Genomic DNA, 26,890 nt, shown 5'->3' on the forward strand with positions numbered 1-26,890 from the left:
TACTCTCAAAAGGGTAAAAGACCATTTTACCCCTTTCATGGCTCCAAGACCCTAAAGTTGACCAGACCCTAAAAGTCAACAAAAGTCAACTCTCCGGGTTACACTACGCGTACCAAACATGTATGTTGGGCATACCCGGCGTCCTCACAGAAACGGGGTGCGTGACCCCTTACGCCGCGTGTACTGGGATTACGCCTCCCGTAACTCCCAGTTTCAGACTCTAAGCTTTTGGGGTCTTAAACAGTTAAGACTCACGTCCAACTTCTAGATCTGACCATTTCTAAGCCTCTTTATCCATAAATTTGATGACTTTAAGCCTTTGCATGGCTGGACAAGTCACTAACACCCATAATATTCCATTTCCCAACTCTAAAAAGCTCATAACTCAAGTATGACCTCATATCAACGACCAAGATGGAAACTTTATGGATCTATAACACAAATACCACTGAAATGGGACAGATCTAGGTCCATGGAGCACATTACACTCATAAAGTCTCCATCTTTGGTACTTTTAACCCTAGAAATGGTCCATGCAACATCAAACCAAATAAAGAGAAAAGTTTTGAACTTTATACCTCTAGATGAAGCTTCTTTCTCTGAAGATCTCAGATCCAAACTTGCACTTCAAGTCCTAGCCTCCACAAGCTCTTCTCCTTCTTCTTCACTAACACACTAATACACTTTTAGCTCCAAAACACGCACACTCAAGCTATGGACGATGGAAGGCTCTCTCTTAGGGTTTCACTCTCTGATATGGAGGCTGAGAAATGAGTCTTATCATCCTTTAAATAGTGCACAAGCCAAACATTTAGGGTTTGCATCTGGACCCATTACGCCTAGCGTAACCCTGGGTACCCCCAGCGTACCCAGGCGAGTCCGCGTCCAAATTAAGCGCATGAGTACATGCAGCGTACTCCCCAGTACGCCCAGCGTACTCATTTGCTACAAGAACTCTCTCAAGGGACCAATTTTGACAACTTGACAAAATGGAAGGGTTAAATAGTTTTACCTGGATTTCGGGATGTTACATGTAATTATTTCTAAAATACAAACCTTTTAAACATACAAAATATTTTTATTTTCCTTTTAAAGAAAATAAATTGAATGTAATTAATGTTATATTATTCATATGTTTCACTATTTTAACATATGTAGCACCGTAGTGAATTATTAATAAATAACATAAGATTTTTTAATTTTGTTTTGAAAAAATTAAGTATTAGTTAAGGAATATATTCAAATTTTGATAAAAGTAAAGTAAATAAGTTTTTTTTAATTTAAATATCAAAAGTTTATATCGAAACAATATAAAATTTACAGTACTTAAAGGTAAAAAAATATGTTTCGATTTTGGCTTCATAACATAAGTACCATAAAATGTATATTAGTTTGATATAAACTTTTGATATTTAAATTTAAAAAAATTATTTAGTTTTTATTAAAGTTTGAATACATATTTATATTTTATATCTTTATAATCTAAAGGGTTTTTTCGTAAAAATATATGTAAACTTAAAGGCTTTTTCAATAATAATATTTCCTAATAAACTAGAAATCTGTTATTACCGGTAAAAAAGACGAAACCGAAAAAAAAATAGCAAGTTTGTGACATAAACGAACCAAAAATCCATCAAAGAATAAAACCGATATTTTCAGCAAATCTTAAGGCTTTTAACGACGGTATCCCAGATTTTATATGAAAAGCCAGGGCCATTTTCATAAATTGTTATTTAATGTTTGGGAGAATTAAATTTATCTTAGTTTATATAAAGGGATGTTTTATATCATTTTTATAAGTTGTTGATGTCATGGTTATAAGAAAAATACTCTCATGCTTTACTCAATTGATCATCTGTTATTATATCAGCGTTGATTATATTTATTTTTATTAAAAAAAGAATTAAATTAATATAATTATAGAAAATAAAATTTCAAAGTGTGAAACCAGAAGTCTACAACTTTGTCCACAAGAAAAAAAATTGTGGGAGAAAAGTCCATCCATCAAGGTCAAAATAGTCAATATACCCGTAAATATCCCAAACTTGTTTGTAATTCTTCTGAAAACCAAGGGCATATACGAAACAACAATTTATATATATTGCAGATCAATCAGAATTGAGTAGCCACCACACCATCAAAAATACTCTTTCTCTCCGCTACAAACAGCCACCGGACGCTGCCGCCAGCTAGTAGCCACCAATTTCAAATGGCCGGAGTAATGAGATCAGACGTGATGAAGAACAGAAGTAACATTCGATCATCTACTTTTCGTCCGATTCCTAAAAGAGGTCAAGTGAAGGTAGCAATTGTGTTGGGATTAACTCAGTCTCTCGCATCCTTCTTCTCCTTCAATGTCCGCTCTTAGTCGCCGGAAAATCATATCCACCGATCAATCAAGATAAAGAGGAAACAGAGATTGATTTTGCTAGACTTAGAATGTTAGATGACAGCTTTAATTTGCTCTCTCTCTCTCTCTCTCTCTCTCTCTCTCTCTCTCTCTCGATCTCTGTATGTATATAGGCTTTGATCGATGATTTTGTTTTTTCGAATTTGTAGAGTATTTTGGTAAATATATGGTGTTGATGATGATTCATTGACGTTGTTATGTTCTCACAACACAATTGTTTTTGCAGTCTCATTTAATTTGATAATTTCGACTTAGAGAATGGTTGATTTTACATAATTTAATCAATCAGTTGAGATAAATTGATAATTTAGATGATTGATAAAAACAGTCAAATGGGGCCAAAATGTGAATTAAATTGCATAAAACTTCTAAAAGGGGTTGATTGAAGAAATGGAGTATTTGTTCATGTTCTCCAAATCATGTTTATATCTTCATCCATTTCTTGAAATGTGCATTACTTCAAATTTAAATTAAGACATCAAAAATAAATAAAATTCTGAAAATATTAAAACAACAATAAACCACTTGAGTTTCATATAGAAACAATAAAGTTTTTGGGTAAAATGTTGATAATATACAATCAATGGTGTTCCTTTGGTTAACATGTAGGTGTTCATTGGGGTGCATTAAGTGGTGTTTGCTTGTAATTGTATGCTTTCTCTCTTTTATTCTCCTGTAAAACTTTGTTGATGTCTTCATTTAGCTCCTTGCTAGGTGCTAGGCCATTAATATACTATTTGACGTTTCTAAAAAAATCATAGAAAAAAAAATACAATGTTATTAATTAGGGATAAAATTTGAGCTTCCGAGTGAAAAAACAAAGTTAAATGACCAATCACACACATTACCCCAAAAAAACATGGACCATTCGTGTAATTTCTCTTAAATTCGACATGTGTAAATCTTAAGTTGTGTTTGTGTTTTTAAGAGATAAAATGTCTTTAGTATTTTTTTTCTTGTTTACGGAATAAAATATGGACTAAAAGTCATTTTCATTTCTTTAGTGGTGGCGGAGGCGGCAGCAACGGTGGCAATGACGATGGTTGTGGTGGTATTGGCGGCAAAGGACGGTGGTGGTGGCGGCTATAACTGTGATGGCTGACATTGGTTGTGGAAAAAGAAATAGAATATAGGATTAGAGCTTAGGTTATAGCTTATAAAATGACTTTTAAAATCAAAAACTAATTTTTTGTTTTTTAGAGAAAGATATCAAAACGAATTTTTTTATGTTTTTTTTTCTCTGAAAAACAAATGGTTTTTTTCTAAAATGTTTTTCCACTCACAAACGTAAAAGATCAAAAAGACTTTTTACCCAAAAAATAAAAGATAAAAAATAAAAACACCTTACCTAAAACCTTCTTGGGATTGGTTTTTAAATGGTTCGACGTTAAGAACTTAAAAAGATTAGAATAGTTCCTTGTTTTCAAATGTTTTTTTTTTATTTTTTTCAAAGTTTAACAGTGTACGAGACTTTATGAACAAACTAAATTAGGCCCATTTTCTTTGGTTTATAAATACTTGCTTCCTAAAATGCCCATAATAAAGACACGTCACTAGATAACCACATTCATTAGGGATTTAGGGCCATTTTATTTGGTTTTATCAAGATTTATTTACTAAAATCAGTAAAATGTCCACAACATAGGGCCCATATCACATGATAACCACATTTCCATAGAAGATATTTTGGATATCGACATTTCCTTGTAAAATATTTTAATTTCCATATAACATTTCCTTGTAAAATATATTAATTTCCATATAAGATATTTTGGATATCCACATTTCCTTGTAAGATATTTTAGTGAACAGGTATATTCTAAATTGCTTTTTCACTAGATAACCATATTCACCTTTCCATATAAGATATTTTAGTAAATAGATATTTTCTAATAGGAAAAAACTCAGTTCTGTTTTGTATACCACATTCACCTATGAAAACTGAACCGATCTATAGTGCACAACTTTTTGTAATAAGAAACTATTAATTTATATTTAACCGACATCAACTTTTGCAATTATCCCACTCACTTTGATTTTGAAGTCGATCCTCAATCACACATCAACCTTTATATAACATTGTAATAGATATTCAACAATTTATAATTTAATTTGTAATAACAAACTATTTTTATTTTTTGAAAAAAAAACAGCAGGAAAAGCTGGAAAATAAAGTGCAATACACATGTTAAGTAAAATAATAATAATAATAATAATAATAATAATAATAATAATAATAATAATAATAACTCCATTAGACTAATTAAACAATCCCAAAACGAGGGGCAGAGACATTTTTTGGGGGGAGCACCAAACCTTGGACTAAAGTTTTGAAGAAACACCACAACATGTTATTATATTGTGATTCTTTAAAAAAACACAAACACCCACACCTAATGTATATTCTTCCCCATATTATCCCATGAACAAAACAAACACCACCATGTTGAAAGAATATCAAGAGTGCAACTTTCCCTAAATGGATGGCTATCTTGTGAAATTGAAACATACACCAAACACATACATGTTGCATTCAGACATACAACCAAAAACACCAACACATAGATGACAAACCCAGAATAACCCCCGACAACCCCTGATTCTTTGAAATCGTCGAATACATTCCAAGATTGGGTCGCAACACCATTCAAACCATCTAAACTTATTGCCCTTAGTTTTGGACTTACATCATAGATACCATAGTGACTGGATTTCATTCGACAAAACTAAATACGATTTAATCTGACCAGTATGTTTTTAAGGTTTCTAAATTGCCATACGACCTAAATGAATACTAACCTGATTGTTTCGTTTAGCTTCCCCATCCTCCTATCGTTTGACAAGTTGTCATTTATATTTAACAACTCTGACAAAGAATTGAAGGATCTACGTAATATATGCCACCAATTTCTGATTGTGTTCCAAACCTCTATTGTGACTCGACATTTGAGGAACAAATGTTCTTCCATTTTTTATTACACAAGCTACATAGAGTGTTGGATCCGGTACCAAATTTTGATAGGATCTAGATGGTAGTTTGTTAGGGATGAACATTTGGACCGGACTGGATCGGACCGGCACTTTGACCGGACCGGTTATGGAGAATATTGTGGACCGTGGACCGGACTGGATGAGTCGTGTCCGTGTCCGGGTCCGGGTCCAGGTCCGGGTTTTTCGGTTCTTGGACCCGTTTAGACCGGGTTTTTCTGATTGTGTTATGGTTGTTTAAAAATTTTCACAGATTACAAAATTTTTAAAAACTTGCTGAAAAGCTGAAATTTTTCAGCTTTGATAGCGCAACTTTGAAAGACTGTAACTCATTGAATATAATACCAAAATCGACAAAATTATAGTCTAAATTCATCTACAAACTGTAAATTAAACGTTGGAAAAACCCACGTGTCAATCCGACTTAAAATGAATGAGTTATGACTATTTAAAAATTTTCACAAATTGCAAAATTTTAAAAATGTTGCTGAAAAGTTGAAATTTTTCAGCTTTGATAGCTCAACTTTGAAAGACAATAACTCATTGAATACTATACCAAAATCAATAAAATTATAGTCTAAATTCATCTACAAAATGTAAGTTAAACGTTGGAAAAAACCGCGTGTCAATCCGATTTAAAACGAATGAGTTATGGTTGTTTAAAAAATTTCACAGATTAGAATTTTTTTTAAATCGGGTCCAACCGGTTCTAAACCCGGTAAAAACCGGACCGGACCTGGATAGATTCCTAGAACTGAGAACCGGCCTGGGGGTCCAAAAAAACGGTCCGGTCCATCGGTCCAAATGCTCACCGCTATTGTTACATTTTATTTTCATTTGAAGTATTTTGCTACTCATTTGAATATTTTGCTACTCATTTATATATTTCAAATATGGCATGCCTAAAACAAAATCTTAACTATGCTTTCTCAAGAAATTGACCTCTCAAATTTGGTGTTATCAGGATCACACAGTTCATATGGGTTGTCGCCGTAAAAATCCGCCACGTTTCATCTCTATATAGGAATCTAAAGATATTTGGCTTTTAAAATTGGAAGATACGGGTAAGATTTTAACACGTCACAACCAATTTAGCAAACATATTTTTCAATTAGAACTTAAAAGTCACAACCAGACACGTTCTTTTTCTCGTATATAACTAGTGATTGCACTTTCAAATATAATATTAACAAATAAATATAATTTAAAATAACCTATAACAGTTATAAAAATCACAAAAAAAAAAAAAAAAACCACTCACACTCAAAACTTCCTTGGCATGTTGTGGTCATTTTCCAAGAGTAAGTGTGTGACCAACTTTCAATATACAGTGACTAAACTTGTAGTGACTAAACTTGTATGAAAAAATCTCAATGGAACAAATGATATATATATATATATATATATATATATATATATATATATATATATATATATATATATATATATATATATATATATATATATATATATACTAGTCGTTACCCGCGTATAGCGGCCGCGGCGAATAGGTTGTTTAGGCAATTAGTTTATTCGGCGAATAGTTTCTTTTCTAGAATTAATTTTGTTTCGGAAACATGACATATAAAAGAGAACACATATTGTATGTTATTTTGGAAAATAGTTTCCTTAAGGGTTTTAGGTTTTCGATGTTCAGTTTTAGGTTAAGAATTTGACCAAAATTAGTTGTATAATTGTTAAAGGTGTGATCCTAGACGGGGAGTTAAGTATGGAGATTGTATGATCTACATTAAGTGATAAAGTATTTAGAAAATTGTAGATGCACTTTAATATATTCCAATTACTATTCTAGTTTTTTTATCGGTTCATTGGTAACATGTTTCAGTTATTCACTTTCCAATCTCTAAAGCATGATGTGATTATCTAATTGCATTTGTCCAAACCGAACCCCATTCTAAAAAAACTGATCTAGTTTTCATTCAATTTAAATCCACTTTCTAATCTCTAAAGTATGATAGGGTAAGATATTCGTTTATCAATTTCCATCGTCAATGATCAATGAATCAATAAACCTCGTCATGGATAGTGAACAATTAGGTTGCACTTAATTCCATTTATTTGACATATTCGCATATTCGAAATATTAGATAATTTGAATTAGATTTTTCAAAATCCGATGTTTTTTTAACACCCGTATCAGGTTAATACCTTTTTAAATACTCATATTATCAAAAAATACCAAATCATCTTTTATACGACTTAAGATTAAGATTTGAGTCTAACCTCTAACCACCTCACACCAAGGGCCCTTTCAAGTTTTTGGATTATTTTTAAAAATATAAATAAGTTGTTTTATTTGGGTAAACTCAATCTACAAAACTATATAACAGTAAATTATTTTTGATTTATGTTTTTAAAAGATAACTTATGAATTAGGAAAAAGACTGTATCTTGTATTTTGCATAATTAAAAATTATAATATATATATATATATATATATATATATATATATATATATATATATATATATATATATATATATATAAAATAAACGTATTAAAATAATATCCTTATTTAATTTTTGATGATAAGTCTTTTAAAAATATAAGCTATATTTAAATATATTTATCAATATAACTTACTCTCATAAAAAATAAAGAATAGTAATTTTGTAAGAAATGTAAGAATAAGAAATGTTTTTTATTTTGTTTTACGAATAGCAAAAAAAATATATATATGATAAAATTAGTTTTAATGATTTATGGTAGATTTAGCTTTGAGGATTTTAGTAGAGTCCCAAGTTCCGATCAAATTGATTGGACAAACAATACCTAACAATGGGAAAGAAACCATCATCGCTACACACATCAACAACATAGGTTGCGTTTGTTTTTTTAAAAAAAACTCGTCTAACCTCTTAGTGCTGCGTGGCGCAGCACACGCGCATCACTTTTAGGTTCGCAGCAGTTTGTTTTTCTGCAGACTTCGGGCTCAAAAACCTCTTCCCGTCCTCTTCCCCACACAGCAGTGGACTTACCTCTTCTAACTACTTCTAACCTCATCTAAAAAACACTCTATCCCTAAATATAAAAAAAAAACGCCGCTGCCTTGTTCTTTCCCCTTCTTCTTCTCGACAGCCAACTATCGATCTGGTCCGACTCGACTCCAGCCTCCGCTGCCACCCATCGCCGGTCGCCTTCGTCGTTCCCCTCTGCAACGTCCCTCGCCTATGCCGCTTGCTGCTGCCCTCGATCTTCACAGGTAATTTTTTTTTCTGATTTCTTTGAGCACCGATTCAATGAAATTGAGTACAAATTCTGTGATTTCTTATACATTTGAGTACCGATTCTTTGAATGAATCAAACATAGGAATGTTAAGTGGGAATGGAATCTCAAATTCCAATACCATTGTATAAAGTACGCATAAAAGTAGGAAAAGAGTATGGTGATTGTAATTTTTCTTCATACCCTAGTTTCTGCATGACTGATAGCTGCTTCAGAATATATTCACATGACTAATCAATAAAATTATAACAAGATAACAGATTCAATCCAGCAATGAAGTCTTCAGTATGTATAAAGCCTCATATGAAACAGAACTTCAGTAGAGTTTATCATAAGAATGAAATCACAAACAAACACATGCATGAACAAAAGCAAAAAGGAAAAGAAAGCACGTGGCTTTACAATATTGCAAATATATGATTATATTATAAATTATAAGGCTTTTGTCTCCCTCTCTGAAGCAAATAAAAGGGAGATTTATATCATTATAAAATTTACAAAAAAGCTATCCATTCCCTCCCTTTTTCTCCTAAATTGAAAGAGGAAAACACTTTTTTATGTGTAACAATACTAAAGTAGTTAAAGCCTATCATTTGGTCCCATAAAACCAATTTCAAGAACAAAGTGTAAGAGTTTATGCATCATGTTGTAGCATTTTCTCAACATGATAATAAAAAAGTTTATTAAATAAACAGATTACTTTATATTTTTTATTAGCTACAACTTGAAAACAGAAAACTGCTCTGTATAATGTGAACTACAATCCCTAATTTCTCAATTTATCATCTGGAAATTATAATATTCAAGCTCAATTATTTTTTATTTTATTTTTTTTGAGGACCAATTTTCTGATTTCTTGCATGCCCTCGGTTTCTAGATCAGTTATTTTTTATTTTTTTTATTTTTTTTTTGATTTCTTATTGATTTGACTAACGATTGTATGAAATTGAGTACAAATTCTGTGATTTCTTATGCATTTGAGTACCGATTCTTTGCATTTGAGGACCAATTTTCTGATTTCTTGCATGCCCTCGGTTTCAAAATCATAATCTTTGCTTAATTGTTTTTTTTTTGTTCATTCATGATGTATTGTTGTTGAATATCCTGAACTTATTTGTTGATTATGTTGGAATATGATTAATCTTTGTAGCTAAAGTATGTATTCTATATTTTTTTTGTTATTAGCAATGGGAGATAAACATACATGGACCAATGAGCAAACAAAATGCTTATTGCAAACTTGTATTGAAGAAGTGCAAACCGTGGGTAGAAAAGGTTTGAGTTTGCACAAACAATCATGGCACAAGTTAGGAACAACTATTAAGGAAAAGTATGGCGTGGATTTGAATCAACGACAATTAAAAAACGCCTATGATAACCTTAAAGCCAAATACACAGGATGGTTATACTTAAAAAACAAAACTGGAAACCTTTACAACCCACAAACAAATACTTTTAACTTAACAAATGAGGAGTGGGAGGACTTTAAAAAGGTATACATATATACATATATATATATATATATATATATATATATATATATATATATACACACACACACACACACATATTTATTCTTATATTACTTTTGTTACATTGATTGCGTTTAGGGACATCCGAAAGCTGCTTCTTTGAAAACCGTCCCATTATTGTTTCCAGAGCTTTGTGCAGAACTCTTTGATGGAAGCAGTGCATCTGGTAATCTCAGCTATGCCACATCCCAAACACCATCGGGATCATCTTCTTTCCATGGCGCGCCATTACAGCTTTTGGACGCGCCTTCCATTAACATAGATGAAGATGATTTTTTTTCCAATCATACAAGTGAACATTTTACTCAGACTCCACCTTCTGCTGCTTCACCTTCTGCTGATTCACCTTATGTTGCTTCACCTTCTGGTAACCCCAACAAAAGGGCTAAAACTTCAACTCCTAGACCTCGAGCTCCCAGTGCCTCACCTGATCCACCTTCTTGTGCCTCGCCTAAAGCTTCTATTACTGCTGATGATTTAGCACTGGAGATGCAAAAAGCTCTACGCCATTTGACTCAAGGGCCAACAATTCCCCAGTGTTTAGAGAAGCTTGAGTTGCTCGAGTTAGACCCAATAGACCCTATACGATTTGCTGCGTATCACATTTTTGGAGGGACCATGAATATTAGAGAGATGTGGGTAAATTTGCCTAATGATCCACAACTATTAAGAGGATGGATCGAGATGACAGCTACAAGTTTAGGAGTTTTAAAGGATGGAAAGATTGTTCGTTAAGTTTATATGTTATTTGGTTATTTGCTACTTGGGATTTATGATATGTTTTGGTACTTGAATGTTATTTTGTTATTTGGTACTTGAATGTTATTTGGTTATTTGCTACTTGGGATTTATGATATGTTTTTTGGTACTTGAAATTTATGTTATATTTTTTTGGTACTTGAGATTTATGTTATTATCTTATGTTATATTATTATCTTATGTTATTATTATTATCTTATGTTATTATCTTATGTTATATTATTATCTTATGTTATTATATGTTTTCTTGATTAATAGGTTTGTAATGGATCACGACAAAAAGATACTACTCATAATTCTTATGTACTTGTATGTCTGCTACTTTTGGAAGAGGGGTGTCAAACGAGTGCAGGACAACGATTTGGAAATGACAGGACATGAATTTACGTTAGAGTTACTTCACCGTAATCCTCTACAATGTCTTGAAGTGTTACGCATGTCTCGTGAATCATTTGTCCGACTATGTGCTCATTTTAGAGTAAACTACGCGTTAAAGGATAGCAAACATGTGTCGGTTGAGGAGAAGATGACTATGTTTTTGATGATGATCGGTCATAACCAACGTTATGTGATTATCAAGCGGAGATTTCAACACTCAAAGCAAACAATTCATAAGTTTTTTCATGAAGTGTTGGCCAAAATGTTGCTTTTCGCACATGACATTATAGTACCAACATCTTTTAATCCGAATCCAAACATTCCGGGACATAATAGGAGGCTACGACGGGTGTTCAAGGGAGCAGTTGGTGCACTTGATGGCACTTTGATACATGCTGTTGTCCCTGCAAACAAACAGGATTTATATAGAAGTAGGGGAAAAGGCGATTGTTACCAAAACGTATTGGCAATATGTGACTTTAACATGATGTTTACGTTTGTTGTTGCCGGTTGGGAAGGAATAGCACACGATTCTAGAATTTTATCAGAAGCATTAGCAAATCCACATGCACCATTCCCGCTTCCACCTCCAGGTAAATTTATGGTTATTTAAATAGTTTTATCTTTATTTGAAAATAAATGACTTTTTTTTTACAGATAAATATTATCTATGTGATGCCGCCTATGCAAACATTCGAGGTTTTATGGCACCGTACCGTAATGTTAGGTATTGGTTTGGAGATTTCCGTCGAAAACGTGCATTAACGAATAAAGAAAAATTTAACCATGGACACGCAAAACTTCGGAATGTCATTGAGCGTGCTTTTGGTGTCTTGAAAGCACGATTCCCTATACTGAAGAGGATGGCACCATTCTCGTTGGTTACACAACGAAACATTACTCTAGCATGTTTTGCGCTTCATAATTTTATAAGAAGAGAGGGACTACGTGATGAGTTTTTTGCACGATATGATGAACCAAATGTCTCGGTTCGGAATAACAATGCGGTCGTTGATAATGATGAAGATGAGATTCCAACACATGGTACTGCTGCGGACCGTGAATATATGAACCAGTTACGGGATGAAATTGTCGAACAATTGATGCAAAATATGGAATGAAAATTATTAAAGTTTGGTTGTATGAATTTTATTTAAAAATGTTATTGTAAGACTAATTTCGTTGTTTGAATTTTATTTCAATGTTTTAAGATTACAATTATTAAATTTTTGGTATTAACAAACTATTTTCGGTTTATTAAATTACTTTATTTTAAATTTTTTCATATCTGCAGCAGTCTGCAGACGTTAAGAAAACAAACATGCTTCTCATTACAGTCTGCAGCACTTTGGTCCACCTCTTCTGCTGTAGAGGTCTACAGAGGCAGTCCGCAGACTTCAGACAGGTTCACTTCGGAAAAACAAACAGCACCTAAGAGTATGAGGTGGTGTTCACATTTTTTGTTTGTGGCCACATAGACCACGAACATAATCGTTATGAGTATACCATAAGGCCTAATTGTAGTTTGTTCATAATCTGCAAATTTATTCTTTTTATAAATAAATCACAGTCTTCAAAACATTAATATCAACCATATACTTGAAAAAGTTGAATACGCATAAAAATCTGGAGTTAATAAAAAGTTGAATACGCATAAAAATCTGGAGTTAATGTTTTCAATGTAAAATTTTTTATTTATTGGATAAAAAAACCTGAAAATAAGAAAAAAACTGCAAAAAAGAATTGGCTTAAAGTCAACTACCAAACAAGTCATCATTGGAGGGGTAGAGTCGGGAAAAAGGGGTAGTGATAGTAGAGCCCTTTGGGTATTTATACATGGGTGTTATAACTAATGCATAATGATTTGAAAGCTTACATACGATCATAAATTACTTAAGATCAAATCCTCAACCAAACTCATGAACATCCATATATGATAACAAAAGATAAGATCACTCAAAAGATATATAGCATGCATGCGCCACGGCTACTCTAGCAAAACGATCTAAACATCCTGCTGAAATAGAGTTGTGAGCACTTGTTTAGTCATCAAAGACGCCTTCAACAGCTTCAATGCCTATCAAAACTCAAACAAAAAAACCACATTAATTACGACACCGATTAATATAAGAAAATTAAGTCGTCTATGAAAATATTACCTCATCTTTTCCAAAAGGCAATGTTTTCTCCTCAAGCTGACTCAAATCCTTCACACCAAAGCTATTGATGAGAGTAATGCTTGAAATGGTGGACATGGGCTTCACCACCAAGTTATCCATAACCATATAAGTCACCACATCTTTCACATATCCTCCTGAGATCAGTTTCCTCTTTCTACCTACGGCTTCCTTCACCACGGCATTATCCTTATCAGGCGGGCTAACGGACTTCAAAGGGACATTCATCAAACGACTACAACTAGGACACGTAACACCCGGATGCTCCGACACGTGTTCAAGACGGCAAGAACTGTAAAACTTTCTGGGCTTTCTTGTCAACCAGAAGCTGCAGTGTCATGTTTGGGGAAGCCATGGATGGAGCGTATAGAATCTTGATATAAGATTTTATAGCAGTGGGATTTGCTGGGATAATGATTTGCATGGTGTTTGTGTTTTTAAAAGGTTGAGAAATAACCCATGCATTCATTTATTCTTGTAGTTTTCTTTCCCTATGACATGTATTTATTCATTTAAACACGGCACCCTTCCATTTCCTTCTAGGTTATCGCTTCATCACTTCTCTTTTTTTTTTTTTTAACCCAATATTATATATATATTATTTTTATATTATTAAATACCACATTTAATTAATATTTAATATTTATATATATTAAAACTTTTTCCTTATGAATACTAACTTGTATCTTTTATTGGTCGATTTGTCTCTTATTTTTAGCCATTTTGATACTTTTGGTCATTACAATTAAGATTTTTTTATAGAATACTAACTTTTATGTTTTTTTTATCAACTTTGGCTCTCATTTTTAGCCATTTTGATACTTTTGGTCATTACAATCAAAATTTTTATATTTTTTAAGAACCTTTTAATATTCAAAGTTTGGCCACAAAACTTTAAGGAATTGACAACGTTGATCCCTTTTCTAAAAACTTGCTAATTCAAATCTCTTTAATTTGATAATCATTTTGACACTTTTGGTCCTTATAGTCAAAACTTTTATATTTTTTCATAAAAAACGGTCCGGGGCAAAGCCCGGATTTTTCCACTAGTGTGTGTGTGTGTGTGTGTATATATATATATATATATATATATATATATATATATATATATATATATATATATATATATATATATATATATACTAGTGAGGTACCCGCACGATGCAGCGACGACAGTTAGTTTTATTTCGATGAATTGTTTTTCTTGCGACGGTTAGTTAAATTTAGTGAATGTGTCAAGCACCACAGGATGAAGATGTAGTTGAAGAAGAATACTCGAGATTGTTCTTTGTCAAGCATGACTATAATCAAAATTTGTTGGGCTTGTCAACCACGAAACGAAACAAAAAAATGTTTTTCGACTTGACAAAGTAATCATTTTCGGCTTTTTTAGGTTTTTGTTTTATTTTATCATTGTATTTCATTTTGTTTGCAATTTTATTTCTGTTTTTTGTTGATCATTTTGATAAAATTAAAAGTTATACATATTTGGAAATGAAATTAACGAATTAAAGAATGAAAACATGAGATGTGGGTATAACAATGGATATTAAAGGGGTGTGTATGGTTTTCTTTTGACCGGTAATTGTAACACTAGAAAATACACCAAAAATGCAATGAATATATTTTATAAAAAATTACACCGCATATGATGAATAGATTTCACTCGAATAATAATTTTTATTTTGGCTATTAAGGATCAATATTTTAATCGAAAAAAACGAATTAAAACCAAAACTGGTATTCAGTTCTTAGTTTAGGGTTTATTCTTTTGCTAGTTTGTTGGTTCTTATCTTGTTTTGTCCGATTATGGTTCCAACCAGTTTCTTGGCAAAACACACTTCTTAGTAGATTATACGCATTCCAAACAACATCTTAAATGTCACTTTGTATTTCTATTTAAAAATAATCGATTTTTGATCAATCCCTTGGTACATATTATTGGATTTTTTACGGGCTTAAGAAGAAAATATTTTTTTTCTTTGATTTTAGTTCCATCTTATCAAAATTTTATAAATGTATATTTAACCCATTTATTTATTTCCACAAAATATATTAAAACGCTCAAATATCAAATAAATTGCAAGTTTGTCTAAGTATTTTAATATTTATAACCTTTAATCAACTTGTTTAAAAAAAGATGAATTATTTTTGGGTATAAGAACATTTTGATCATAATTAATATTGATTATTAGTAAAACTAAAAAAAAAATACATTTAATATATATCTAATGTAAGAGAATTAATGGGGGAAAGATATATTGCATCAATCATATGGCACACTAAAAAAACTAAATAAATAAACACATTATGTGGTTTTAGTGTATTTAGGATTTGTTTTTAGTTCATCCTATTATATATATTTGTTCATTTAAAAACCTATAATGGGTCTACGAATATGGAACGACATGGTGATCTTTTGATCTTTTATGGCTATATATTTAATAATAATTTCATTGGTAACCTCCAAAACTTTTGAGGCCATAATTAATAAAGTGTATGCTACAAATTTTTATGACGCTTTGTAGGCATAGTTTATATGCCAATAATGTTTTTGTAAAAGAAGTTTGGATTTTGGATGTTGTCCAATTAATAACAAATTTCTACTCAAATTAACATTGCAATTACAGATACTTCATTATAATCATAGACAAAAAAACACACTGAATTCTATTTTGTTTAAATCTGCCTTCATGTCGACTTCCTTCATGTTTCCCTTTCTCTTTTTTTACTTATTAGTAACCTTTGCGAATAACTTCCAAAATCACTAAAAAAAAAACTTCTAGAATCACAAATACATGAACCAGTCAAATCGTTCCAACAAAATTGGTTCAAGAACAAGAAGTTGGTTAGTAGCATCTGTTCCCGGTTTTTAATTAATATATAGTAATCAATCTTATCACACTTACAATTAATAAATCATCAAGAAAACCTCACCTTTTAATTAATAAAAATGTACAGAAAATCTCACCATTTATCTGGAACTTGACAACTAAACTAAGACCATTTTAGCAATGCTTCTGCAACCTGCACCAACATGTGGGCGTTAATTATTTATCGACTATAGTTTTTAGAGTATTTCCTATAATTCTTTTTGGTTTTAAACAAAATGTATTTGCATCATATGTCTAATTGTGTAAAATTAGAAGATTAAGAACTACCCCTAATATATTTGAAACTTTCCCTATAAATTTGGCAAATAGTTGCGACTTATAACATGCATGGATAATGATGGGTGAAGAGATATAATGAAGGGTAGAGCAATGATAGTTTTGTGCTTTAGTTCCTTTAAAGGGGGGAGTTGGAGATGTAGTATGACAAAGAAAAAGTAGAAGAAATAGAGGGAGGCTGAGGTGGTGGCTGAAAGGGCATCACCAGTGGCGAGATTTCAGGTGAGATACAGAAGGTGATCAGCGTACTGTCTCCTAAAAGGAGATTCTAGAGGGATTAAACATAAGAAAAAATATAGATGCAAAGAGCCGGTTGGAGAGTTTATACTTCAGATCAAGGGAATAGAGAGTGGTTTCTATAGAGATTAAATGTAACAATAACCGGTAGTAATATTAGTTTATATAATGAAATAGTATGCTTGTTTGTTTAAACCTTACATTTTGATTGGCTGATTTTCTTTAACATGGATCACCTTCTTAACCATTCAAATTGCATCTAAACACCAAAATTCAACATCCTTGTTTTTAAGTATATATATATATATATATATAGTCAATGTAACTTTTTAAATATTTTAAAGAAGACACACATACCATAATACATAATACATTAAATTAGAAACAGATTCATAAACAAAACGATGCTTCTGTAAGTACCATCAAAAGTACACAAATTGTAAATATTTGGGGGGTTTTCACTTTTCAGCTTGAAGAAATTTGACATGTGGGTTGGATATTCCCAAAAGATGCCAATTTGTGTGCGATTGAAGGGCGTGAATCAAAGATTCGGTTAAGTGTCGCCGCCAAACGGACCCCACCTTGCGCCAGCCTCATCTCCACAACCGGTAGACGCGAGAGGAAGTAATCATCTATAGACGACACATTGAGGTCAAAATTGTCATTTCCATTTTCATTAATTTTATACAATATCGTTATAAAATTAAAGTTGAAACGAGTAATTAATTTTATATGTTTACCTCCTAAAGTGGTTCCTGGCGTAGCATTTCTATAGGCATAATTGCATGCAAATTTGATGCTTTCGGAAGCCCACCTACAAAAAGAACCAAATTATTAATTTTTTTATTTTTATTTTTTGAAGTCACAATAATAATATTTTATTATAAAAAATATAATTTATACTTACGGATCCGGACAAACTTCTTCGCCAGATGTACAATTTGTCCAAGATGAGATGTCATTACTCCACGTGTCCTATTTTCAGAAAAATATAACAAAAGAAAAGCATGTAATTATTAGCATATGTAATAATGTTTATAGAAGAAAGAGTAAACTACACGAATGGTCCCTATGGTTTGGGATAATTTTCACGATTGGTCTTTAACATATTTTTTTAACTGGAATGTCCTTACAGTTTGTTTTTGTTGTACGCTTGATCTTTGCCTTACCTAAAAGACTATTTTGCCCTTGATTTTTTAATTTATTAAAATAAAATCAGATAAATAAGGTAATGTGAGGTGGAAGTGGGGTTGGGGTGTGTTTATTTATATAAATTAAAAAAATCAAGGGCAAAATAGTCTCTTTAGGTAAAACAGGGACCAAGCGCACAACAAAAACAAATAGTAGGGACTTTCCGAGTTAAAAAGATAAGTTAGGGACTAAACGTGCAAATTACCCCAAACCATAGGGACCACTCTTGTAATTTACTCTAGAAGAGACAAAATTGAAATCATACCGAAATATTTTTCTCAATTGCTGATATCATGACATCGAGATCCTTGTCGTAAAATGTTTTCATTGCAGATTCGATTATATCACTATCCCAAACCTAAAATACAATTCAAAAAAATAAATTCATGAAAAAAAAAGCAATTGAAAAATACCACTCAATAAAGACAAAAATACCCCTCAATGAAAATATGAGAAATTGTTCACGTACATGGTGCAAATTGGTCTTCCTTTTATACCATCGGACTGTAATTGTGTTTCCACCTTCATCACTAGTAAAACTAACATGTAGCGGCTATAAATAAATAAATAAGAAAAGTTAATAAACATTGTGCAATAAAGCTTTTACTCTCTTAGTTTGGTCAAATACCCAAAATACCCCTCAATAGTTTATACAATGAAAGGAATAACATTCCTTCAAGAATGGTTTATTCGGTTCCATTATACAAAACAAACATCTTTTTTCATAACACCACCAAAGTTTAGGGGTATTATGGTCATTTTCTCAAGAGTTTCTAACTAACCTGATGCACGTCCCCAATATAATGAGAAAGAAACATAAGTGCTTCAGTCAGATTATCTGTAATCAAAGATACTTTGATGAGTTTTCCACTTTTCAAAAATTGTAAAAAAAAAAAAAACAGATGAAAAATTGAAAATTGGTGCTTACAGTTGACTGCTGAGTTTGAGGCATTATAGCCTGTAATAAGTTGCTCAGTGTAATTATAAATTGCTCCAGTAACACAATTATCTTTCACTCCAGATGAATCATGGCAATCCCCTAAAACATTAACTCGAAAGGTATTTGAGTATTCTTATCAATGAGGAAATGTTACAGTTTTAGTCCCTGAACTTTTCTCCTATTCCATAAACTACCCCAAAATCTATTTCTTTAATAAGTGTGAGTTGAAAAGGTAGAAAGAAACAGGATAAGTGAGATGAAATTGAGGGAAAGTGGTAAAACTTACTGCAGTAATCATAGTTACATCTAAAATCAGGAGTGTCAACATAATGCAATTCACTAGTCCACCTCCAGTTATAACGGTGTTTGATTTCATCAGGCCAAGAACAAACAGAAGCCAGATCACCTTCAGCAGTTTCTGGAAGCAATTCTTTCACTGCCTTTAAAGCTTCTTCAGTAAGGAATGACTGATTTGACAAAAAGAAAATTAGATCAATGATCAATGAAAGCATCTGAATCTCCAATATTGTTATAAACGCATTAGTGTATAGTATCAACAATGGAATTTTAATTGATCGGAAACCCCTCAAATTTTGCTAAAAAAAAGCCTTAATTGAACTTTTGCAATTCGAATGGAAAACTTTACTCTTAACTGAAGAAATCAAATCCTTATTATCAGAATTTTCGTGTGTCCTTGACTTGAATTGGAGACTAATAATATGGCATCAGATTCGAAATTTCGTTTAATTAAAGGCGAAAAAGGGAAATACTTTTACCTCGGCAATTTTACAAGTCGCATAGTGTCCTTCTTTACCCCATCCTAAATTTCCAGGAACTAATAGCAGTAAAATAGCGAATGCTCCTTCAATCCACCAGAGCTTGAAACCACTCATTTTTACTTGTGATTTAACTTGAGGAATTGAATAGCAAAGTTAGCAGAGAATAATTAAATCAAATAGATTAAAAGAAACAAAATAAGCTGTATGTAGGTCAGGTTTACCTAATCTGTAGAACTATGATGTAGATCACTTCGATGGAAGCACTCAATTGGAACCCGTATCGAAGTGGAAAACCCTAATTCCATATATTCGCGGTACTTTCAAAATCCCTTGTGCAGAGAAAGAACTATACGCTACCGTTTTGGCTAAACAATAAAAACATGTACAATATTATAATGGTTATCGCTAAAGGTACTCGTTTATATAATAATATGTGGTTATCTTCTATTCTAAGTCCAAATTTATGTTAACTAATGTCTCACACTTAGGTGAGTTTTGTCGTTTAGGACTTTAAGTCCAAATTTATGTTAACTAATGTCCCATACTTAGTTGAGTTTTGTCGTTTAGGACTTTTTATTAGGTCATAGTTGGATAGTCAGTCGCCTAGTAGGCATATTCTTTAACACATTAAACCTTAAACTTTCTTAACACAAAGCAATAACCATCACCATCTCGGATGTCACCACCACCACCACTGTAGAGGTGTACACAAAAACCAGATCCTCGAAATGAAACCAATCTGATCCGGAAATTGGTTTCGGTCAAAACTGGTTTTGACCAAACCGGTGACCGGATTCAAACCAGTTTGACTTTCGGAGTCGAAATCGGATTTACCCCCGGATAAACCAGATTCTATAAAAATTGGTTCCTAAACCGTCGAAAAATCTAGTAAAAGCTAGCAAAATCCGGATCAAACAGGTTTCAAATTGGATTCAGATTGTTGACAAGATTTGGATCGGATTTTGACTAGATCTGAATCGAAGTTGACTGGATCTAATTGTTGACCGAATCGGGTTTGACTTCGTCGGATTGTTTACCGAATCGGATCGGATCGAATCGAATCCTAGGTTTGTGCATCTCTACTGTCATTTATCTCCAACGGTCACCATCTTCAACCCCTCTTTGCCTTCACCACCATCCTCTCAGACAAAACCCTAATTGCCTCCATCGGAAGAAGAACCTTAGTCGGTCACCTAACCATTTATATGGTTGCCATGCCTGTGCCCCTCGTGATGTGGCTTCAACTCCCTACCATCATCGTCTTCTTAGGGTGAGAAAAAAAACCCTTCGATTTACAGATTGAGAATAGAAGTGAGAGGGAGATATGGTAGAAAAAAGCAACAGTCAAGGAGGGAAAAAGCAAAGATTGTCGGTAGGCGGCGACAATGGTCGACGTACGATGGCTGGAAATTGATCTCATGTAAGGCTTTGCTCATATCTAAATCTAAATCGATATCTGTAATAATTGGTAAAAATAGGTCAAAGTTTGTCGGTCAAACCACTGTGAAAAATATTAAACTCATAATTACATTCGGAATGTCTCAATTTGCTTAACAAGCTATCAATCATTATCAAATGAAGCAAATTTCACAAAAATTTACACTATTTGATATGCTAAAAAAAATTATGCGTCGAGTGTACCTAGGACCAGTTTATGAATAAATTGGGTAGAGTATACTCTCACGATTGCATGCATATAAAGCATATCGAAAACGGAGATCATATGTAAAAACTACATCTATTTTAAGAAACCAAAGTGGTCTAATATTTTCACATCTCATTTGGAAACTCCGATAACGTTTTTGAACTCAGGCGTAGGTCTAATATTTGATTTCATTCTTGGTGTATTTTTTTAACCTGAAGATTTATCAAATTCACGAAAATTGTCTAATCGAGACATTTTTGACGCAAAACTTTAATCATCGATTTCACCTAGTTATATATGTCGGGATTATGTTTGCGTTTTTGGAATCATCACACTCGAGACTATCAATAGGAACTTTCGAAAAATAATTTTTGGATCGATATTTTATGCTCGCAGTCTTACAACACTCCTCATGCTATCTGTCCGCTGGTGAATGCTATGGGCCACCCTGCAGTCTTACAACACTTCTATACTAACTACTAAATAGTGAATGCTATGGGCCACCCCACAGTCTTACAACACTTCCACTTACCAAAAAACGTATCCTAATGCCTTAGCCCTAATCTGACAAATCGAACACACCCAGAGTCGAGTATGCACTCAACCGAGCACCCAAGCTGAACTCGAGCTATACCTGGAACCCCGACTTGGTTCCCCAAAGCCTACCATCAAGCATTACGAGAATGTGATCTCAATGTTGGTAAGTTTCCCAAACTTCCAACTCACACTATCCCCAACCCAAACAACCGCTTGGGCCGTCTTTCTTCCCGACGAGGATGCCAAACTTATCCCAGTTTCAAAACCATTCCCGCTTCTGAATCCCTGGACGATTCTCCCCCACTTTGAATCGACTAAATTATCAAAGCACAAGAGAATTGAAGGATTCCCATTCCTTCTTACTTTACAACAATTGACCCGCTAACTAACCTTGTTAGTGATCCATTACTAGCCAACTCCAAAGACCGCACAATCACTGAAAGCTAGATGAACACTTTCCGAATCCCAGCAACACTGATAACCCTAGACACTTGAAATGATATTGCACTCAAATCTTGAAGTCCTAATGACAAATGTCGAGACCAAAACCTCATCAATAGACCACTTCCTTTGGCGATCCCACAAGTCAATCTGAGCACAATGACTGAAACCACCGAATCCTAATGATGGTGGATAACCACCCTGCTGAACCTTGACCACAAACATTCCACATAATGCCCTTGAACCGATCTCGACCATATCCCAAGATAACACTGAACACCTTAACCAACAAAAGGGAAACGACCTTTCACGGTATGAAAATGACATATAACAATATTTGAAGATATGACCCAAACATACGCAAGGAATAAACCAAAAATACACTTACCCAATCTGATACACTATTCCAAACCAATTCAAGGTTCTCACAACAAAATGCCGATAAGACTGAAGAGAAGCAAAAGATAAATACCTGCAACATTGTCTGCTGGAGTCCTGATCTCCACTGTCTGTCACTGCAAAGCCCGACTCCTCTCTGCTGGGGCTCTGAACCTACCCTCTCGTCCATCAGTGATCATCAAAGTGTCTGGATCAGGCGCGCTTACTGCTCCTCCCCTCATCGTCGGACAGTCAGCCTTCTTGTGGCCCACCTGGTCGCAGTGAAAACATAATGGGCTTGCCACCTGAGGGCAATCCCTACTGACGTAACCAACCCTGCCACACTTGTAATAGCCTAAACCCCTGGAACGACAAACTTCATCGTGTAGTTTCCCACACGTGTTGCACTAACTTTGGCCCTGCTGGCCTCTCAACAATTGATCGGAAGTCTTGGGTCTCTTCCTGGGACCTTCCAAAATATGCACATGATCTGACCTACTCTTCCCAATGTGCTCCAAATCAATCCCCCGCTCTCAGGCTCTATAAATCATATCATTCAAGGTCTTGCACCCTGAAATACTCACGAATTTTCTGATATCATCATGCAGCATATCATGATACCTCACTTTCTTCATTTCCTCGTCTGCTACATACTGCGGTACCAATAAAGCCCTCTCCCAAAACTTGGCAGTTATCTCTGCCAAAATCTTAGTAGTTTGGTGGAGATCCAGAAACTCTCACGCCAACTGTTGCACCTCAATCGTCGGAGCAAACTCCACTTGGAACCTAGTCGAGAAATCATCCCCTGAAATAGCATCAACCACATCATCACCTAAATTACTACTAACCTCCTCCCACTAATCACGTGCCCGGTCCTTCAATAGATAGGAAGCATATCTGACCTTCACCTCCTCGGGGAAGAAACTCGTCTTGATGGTTATGGTTTTATTGGAGTAGCAGGTGGTGGTGTTCGTGGCGGTGATCCGGAGTTTTGATTCTATCTCTCCAGCTCGGCAAGTGCAAGGTGAGTTATCCTCACCATATCAGCAGGGTTTAAGGCACCAAGGTCGGCCCTTTATCGGATGGGAATCCGGGTATTTGTTTGATATGTTTTTGAGTTGCTAGATCTGCATCCTAGTTTTAGGATGGTATTATGTTAGTAACCTGGTTAAGGTCGGTATCCTGGTATGTAGGGTAATGTTATGTTAGTGACCGGTTAGGTCGGTATCCTGGTTAGGATGTTGTTATGTTGCATGATCTGATTGAACCGTTTGTTTAGCCGAGGATTGTTATGTGATTAACTGTTTTATGTGCACATTGTTGTTTGACTGGGGTTGGGTTGAGGCGGGTCCTGCTTTGTGTTGTAGGCCAACATACCCAGGGCGGGCCGGATATACCGTAGGCCCATTGAGCGGTCCGGATAGGCTGAAGGCCCCAAGAGGGCGGTCCAGACGTGCCGAGGCTCGGAGAGTGGACCAGACCGACTGAAGGCCCGATGCGGGTGGACCATTCATAAAGTAGACTCAGAGAGTGGACCAGGTGGACTGAAGGCCCGGTGCGGGCTGACCAGTCATATTGTAGACTTAGAGGGTGGACCAGGTGGATTGAAGGCCCGGTGCGGGCGGACCAGTCACACTGCAGACTCGATATGCATGGCTGTTCTGTATTGAGATATAATATGAGTATGGTTATATGTGGTTGGTATTTTGGGGGTAACTCACTAAGCTTTCGGGCTTACAATTTTAGTGTTTTGGTTTCAGGTACTTCAGGTGATCGGGGCAAGGCGAAGGCGTGATCGTACTGCTCCTCATTTTTACAATGATGTTTCTTGGATACTCTGATAATAAACAAACTGAAAACCTTTTTGTATTAAATAATGGATTTGGGTTGTTTTTGAAAAGTTTAAGTTTATTGAAAATTTGACAAAACTATAAATTTAGTCCCTGTAGTATTCAAAAAACTTTGGATGGGGTCCAAAAACTTTCTCACTTGCATGGAAGGTCCAAACTCAAAACATTTCCGTGATTTTGGTCTAAAAAATTGAAAAGACGATTATGCCCTTTTATTTTCTTTTTTGTATTTTTTATAATTATTTTAATACTATTCTAATTAAAAAATCAAGAAAAAAGAAAAAAATATCTCACACCCTACCCACCGTCCCTCTCTCTTTCTCTCTCTCTCTCTCTCTCTCTCTCTCCACAAAGCCCATCTTCATCATTATGATTTTCAGAAAAAACGGAATATCACCACTACCATCTGATGAAGGTTTAAACCAGATTGATACACTCTCTCACTTTCTCTCTCTTCCTTATTCATACACATACATCTTGCCACCTGTGGCGAATCGTACAGCTTGCCACCTGTGTGGTAAAATGGGACACTTCAAGAAGGACTGCCCAACCGAAGAGAAAGACAAAGACACAGAAGGAGCCTGACACTACTGCTTAGGGAGAAGCGGCAAGGAACTCGTTAGATTTTGGTACGTTTCTCGATCTTGGATAACTAAACTAAGAACAATAAAAGACTAATTCAAATGTAAATGTTTTTCCCAGTAAGGCGAAAGTCGCAGCACTGTTATAAAAATTAAAATTCATTAGGTAAAACTATAATGGCTAAACATATACGTTACGGCCGTGTATATTTAAGATGGACAGACCTAGAGTGAGCGAATGCCGCCTCATTTCTTGTTCCTCGTTTGGTTGTGGATTTAGGGTGGGGTCGCTCAGTCAACAGTCCTCCCCACCTTAAATATACATGACTAGTATATGTGAGGTGATTATAGAAATGCCTCGTGAGAATCCGTTCATGAAAAGATACTATATTCGGAAACACTTAGAACTCTCTATAGTTCCGCGTCGACTCTATCGGTCCAAGTATCCGCGGTAGTGATACATAGGACGAAACCCGAGACGCCTAGAACTTGTGTGCCTGTTCGGCACATGACTCTATCGATCTTCACTTTATATCATGTCGAAGTGTGCCAACTTCGACGACTCTATTGATCATGGTTTGACTTCGTGCAACCATGTGTTCATTCTTGGTGCTGTGTAAAAAGAACTTTCTTCATAGCCATGTCGGTGAATAAAGGTTCTTCCGAACCTAAACCTAACACAAATAATCAAACTTAATGCGATTCACCAATCGTCTTTCTTATCTCAAGCCTTCCGAAGTACCCAAGGGATGGTACCGCGCACTGTTGACCGACCCCTCGTAGTCAGATAAACACCGAAGCGAAAAGCACTGCAGATACTCTAAGAAGACGACCACCATCCGAAGCATACTCCGTAGAATCCCCCGGGAGACCCTATACCCACTAGTTTTGACTTAGACCAAGAAAACTCAGAACCTTCGGAAGAGTAGTTGTAGTAGATGCTCGCACTACTCAGGCACCTCGTCCACCCAGTTATAGACGAGTGGTGCTTATCATCCTCCACCCTCTTGCAAGGAGGAAAATCGTCGTCGCCCGATAGACGATGAATTACACTTTCCGAAGTGAACACTAGGATACCGAGAACCACAGGATAACCTTCGCGGCCAAGAATCCTCGATCAAGAGCGAAAGTAGTTGTGTTAAGCCTCATGACCCAGATCCCGAAGAGGATATAGAGTTGACACCGGCATTGGTGTTAGTCGAGGGGTTATGCAGGAACATGCCCTTTCCACACTAGAATAAACCACAGTCTTAGAGATTCATTGGACTATTAGGTGTTCCACGAATACCATCTCACGCAGAGATAGTAGAACCACCTCCCGAGATAGTCCAACACTCGTCTGGTGAAACCTTATATTCCCGACCTCCAGGGTTTCCGCATCTCAAGCTTCGTTAGTGCAGATTCCTTTTGCACAAGCTTGGGATAGACACTCTACAGCAAACCGATAACCATAGTTACACAACCCACTCGACGATCTAGAAAGTCTCTATCAACTAGTTGGTAGGAAACACGAAACCAAAGACCCCTCGAGATTTCTAAGAACCAACCTGAAGGACTACACTACCAGTACGAGAGAGAACGTTAGGAACTTCGGAATGGCGATCACGCCAGTGATGATCTTGCCATAGAAGTACACTATGTTCTAAGTACT

The 26,890-nt window shown here is 34.7% G+C and overlaps 3 protein-coding genes and 1 long non-coding RNA gene across 4 annotated transcripts; 2 read left to right on the top strand and 2 right to left on the bottom strand.

Annotated features, from left to right (window-relative positions):
* The first annotated feature begins 9,368 nt into the window (after positions 1-9,368).
* LOC111879185 (uncharacterized) lies at positions 9,369-10,911 on the top strand. The gene is made up of 2 exons (XM_052767363.1): positions 9,369-10,137; positions 10,255-10,911. The coding sequence occupies exons 1-2, from the start codon at positions 9,802-9,804 to the stop codon at positions 10,909-10,911; spliced, it is 993 nt and encodes a 330-aa protein (XP_052623323.1). The 5' UTR covers positions 9,369-9,801.
* A 391-nt stretch (positions 10,912-11,302) lies between these two features.
* LOC111879363 (uncharacterized) lies at positions 11,303-12,434 on the top strand. The gene is made up of 2 exons (XM_052767366.1): positions 11,303-11,906; positions 11,971-12,434. The coding sequence occupies exons 1-2, from the start codon at positions 11,303-11,305 to the stop codon at positions 12,432-12,434; spliced, it is 1,068 nt and encodes a 355-aa protein (XP_052623326.1).
* Positions 12,435-13,176: 742 nt separating this feature from the next.
* On the bottom strand, positions 13,177-13,638 carry LOC122196928 (uncharacterized). The gene is made up of 2 exons (XR_006189517.2): positions 13,473-13,638; positions 13,177-13,390 (listed from the first exon to the last, which is right to left on the bottom strand). It is a non-coding gene; the product is annotated as an uncharacterized LOC122196928 (long non-coding RNA).
* A 3,613-nt stretch (positions 13,639-17,251) lies between these two features.
* On the bottom strand, positions 17,252-20,186 carry LOC111879181 (endonuclease 4). The gene is made up of 10 exons (XM_023875659.2): positions 20,029-20,186; positions 19,805-19,938; positions 19,315-19,495; positions 19,017-19,127; positions 18,871-18,926; positions 18,558-18,641; positions 18,354-18,446; positions 17,805-17,872; positions 17,638-17,711; positions 17,252-17,529 (listed from the first exon to the last, which is right to left on the bottom strand). The coding sequence occupies exons 2-10, from the start codon at positions 19,919-19,921 to the stop codon at positions 17,363-17,365; spliced, it is 951 nt and encodes a 316-aa protein (XP_023731427.1). The 5' UTR covers positions 19,922-19,938; positions 20,029-20,186; the 3' UTR covers positions 17,252-17,362.
* Between the last annotated feature and the right edge of the window lie 6,704 nt (positions 20,187-26,890).

Source organism: Lactuca sativa, chromosome 1, assembly GCF_002870075.4.
Source record: "Lactuca sativa cultivar Salinas chromosome 1, Lsat_Salinas_v11, whole genome shotgun sequence".
In the NCBI taxonomy this organism is placed as follows: Eukaryota; Viridiplantae; Streptophyta; class Magnoliopsida; order Asterales; family Asteraceae; genus Lactuca; species Lactuca sativa.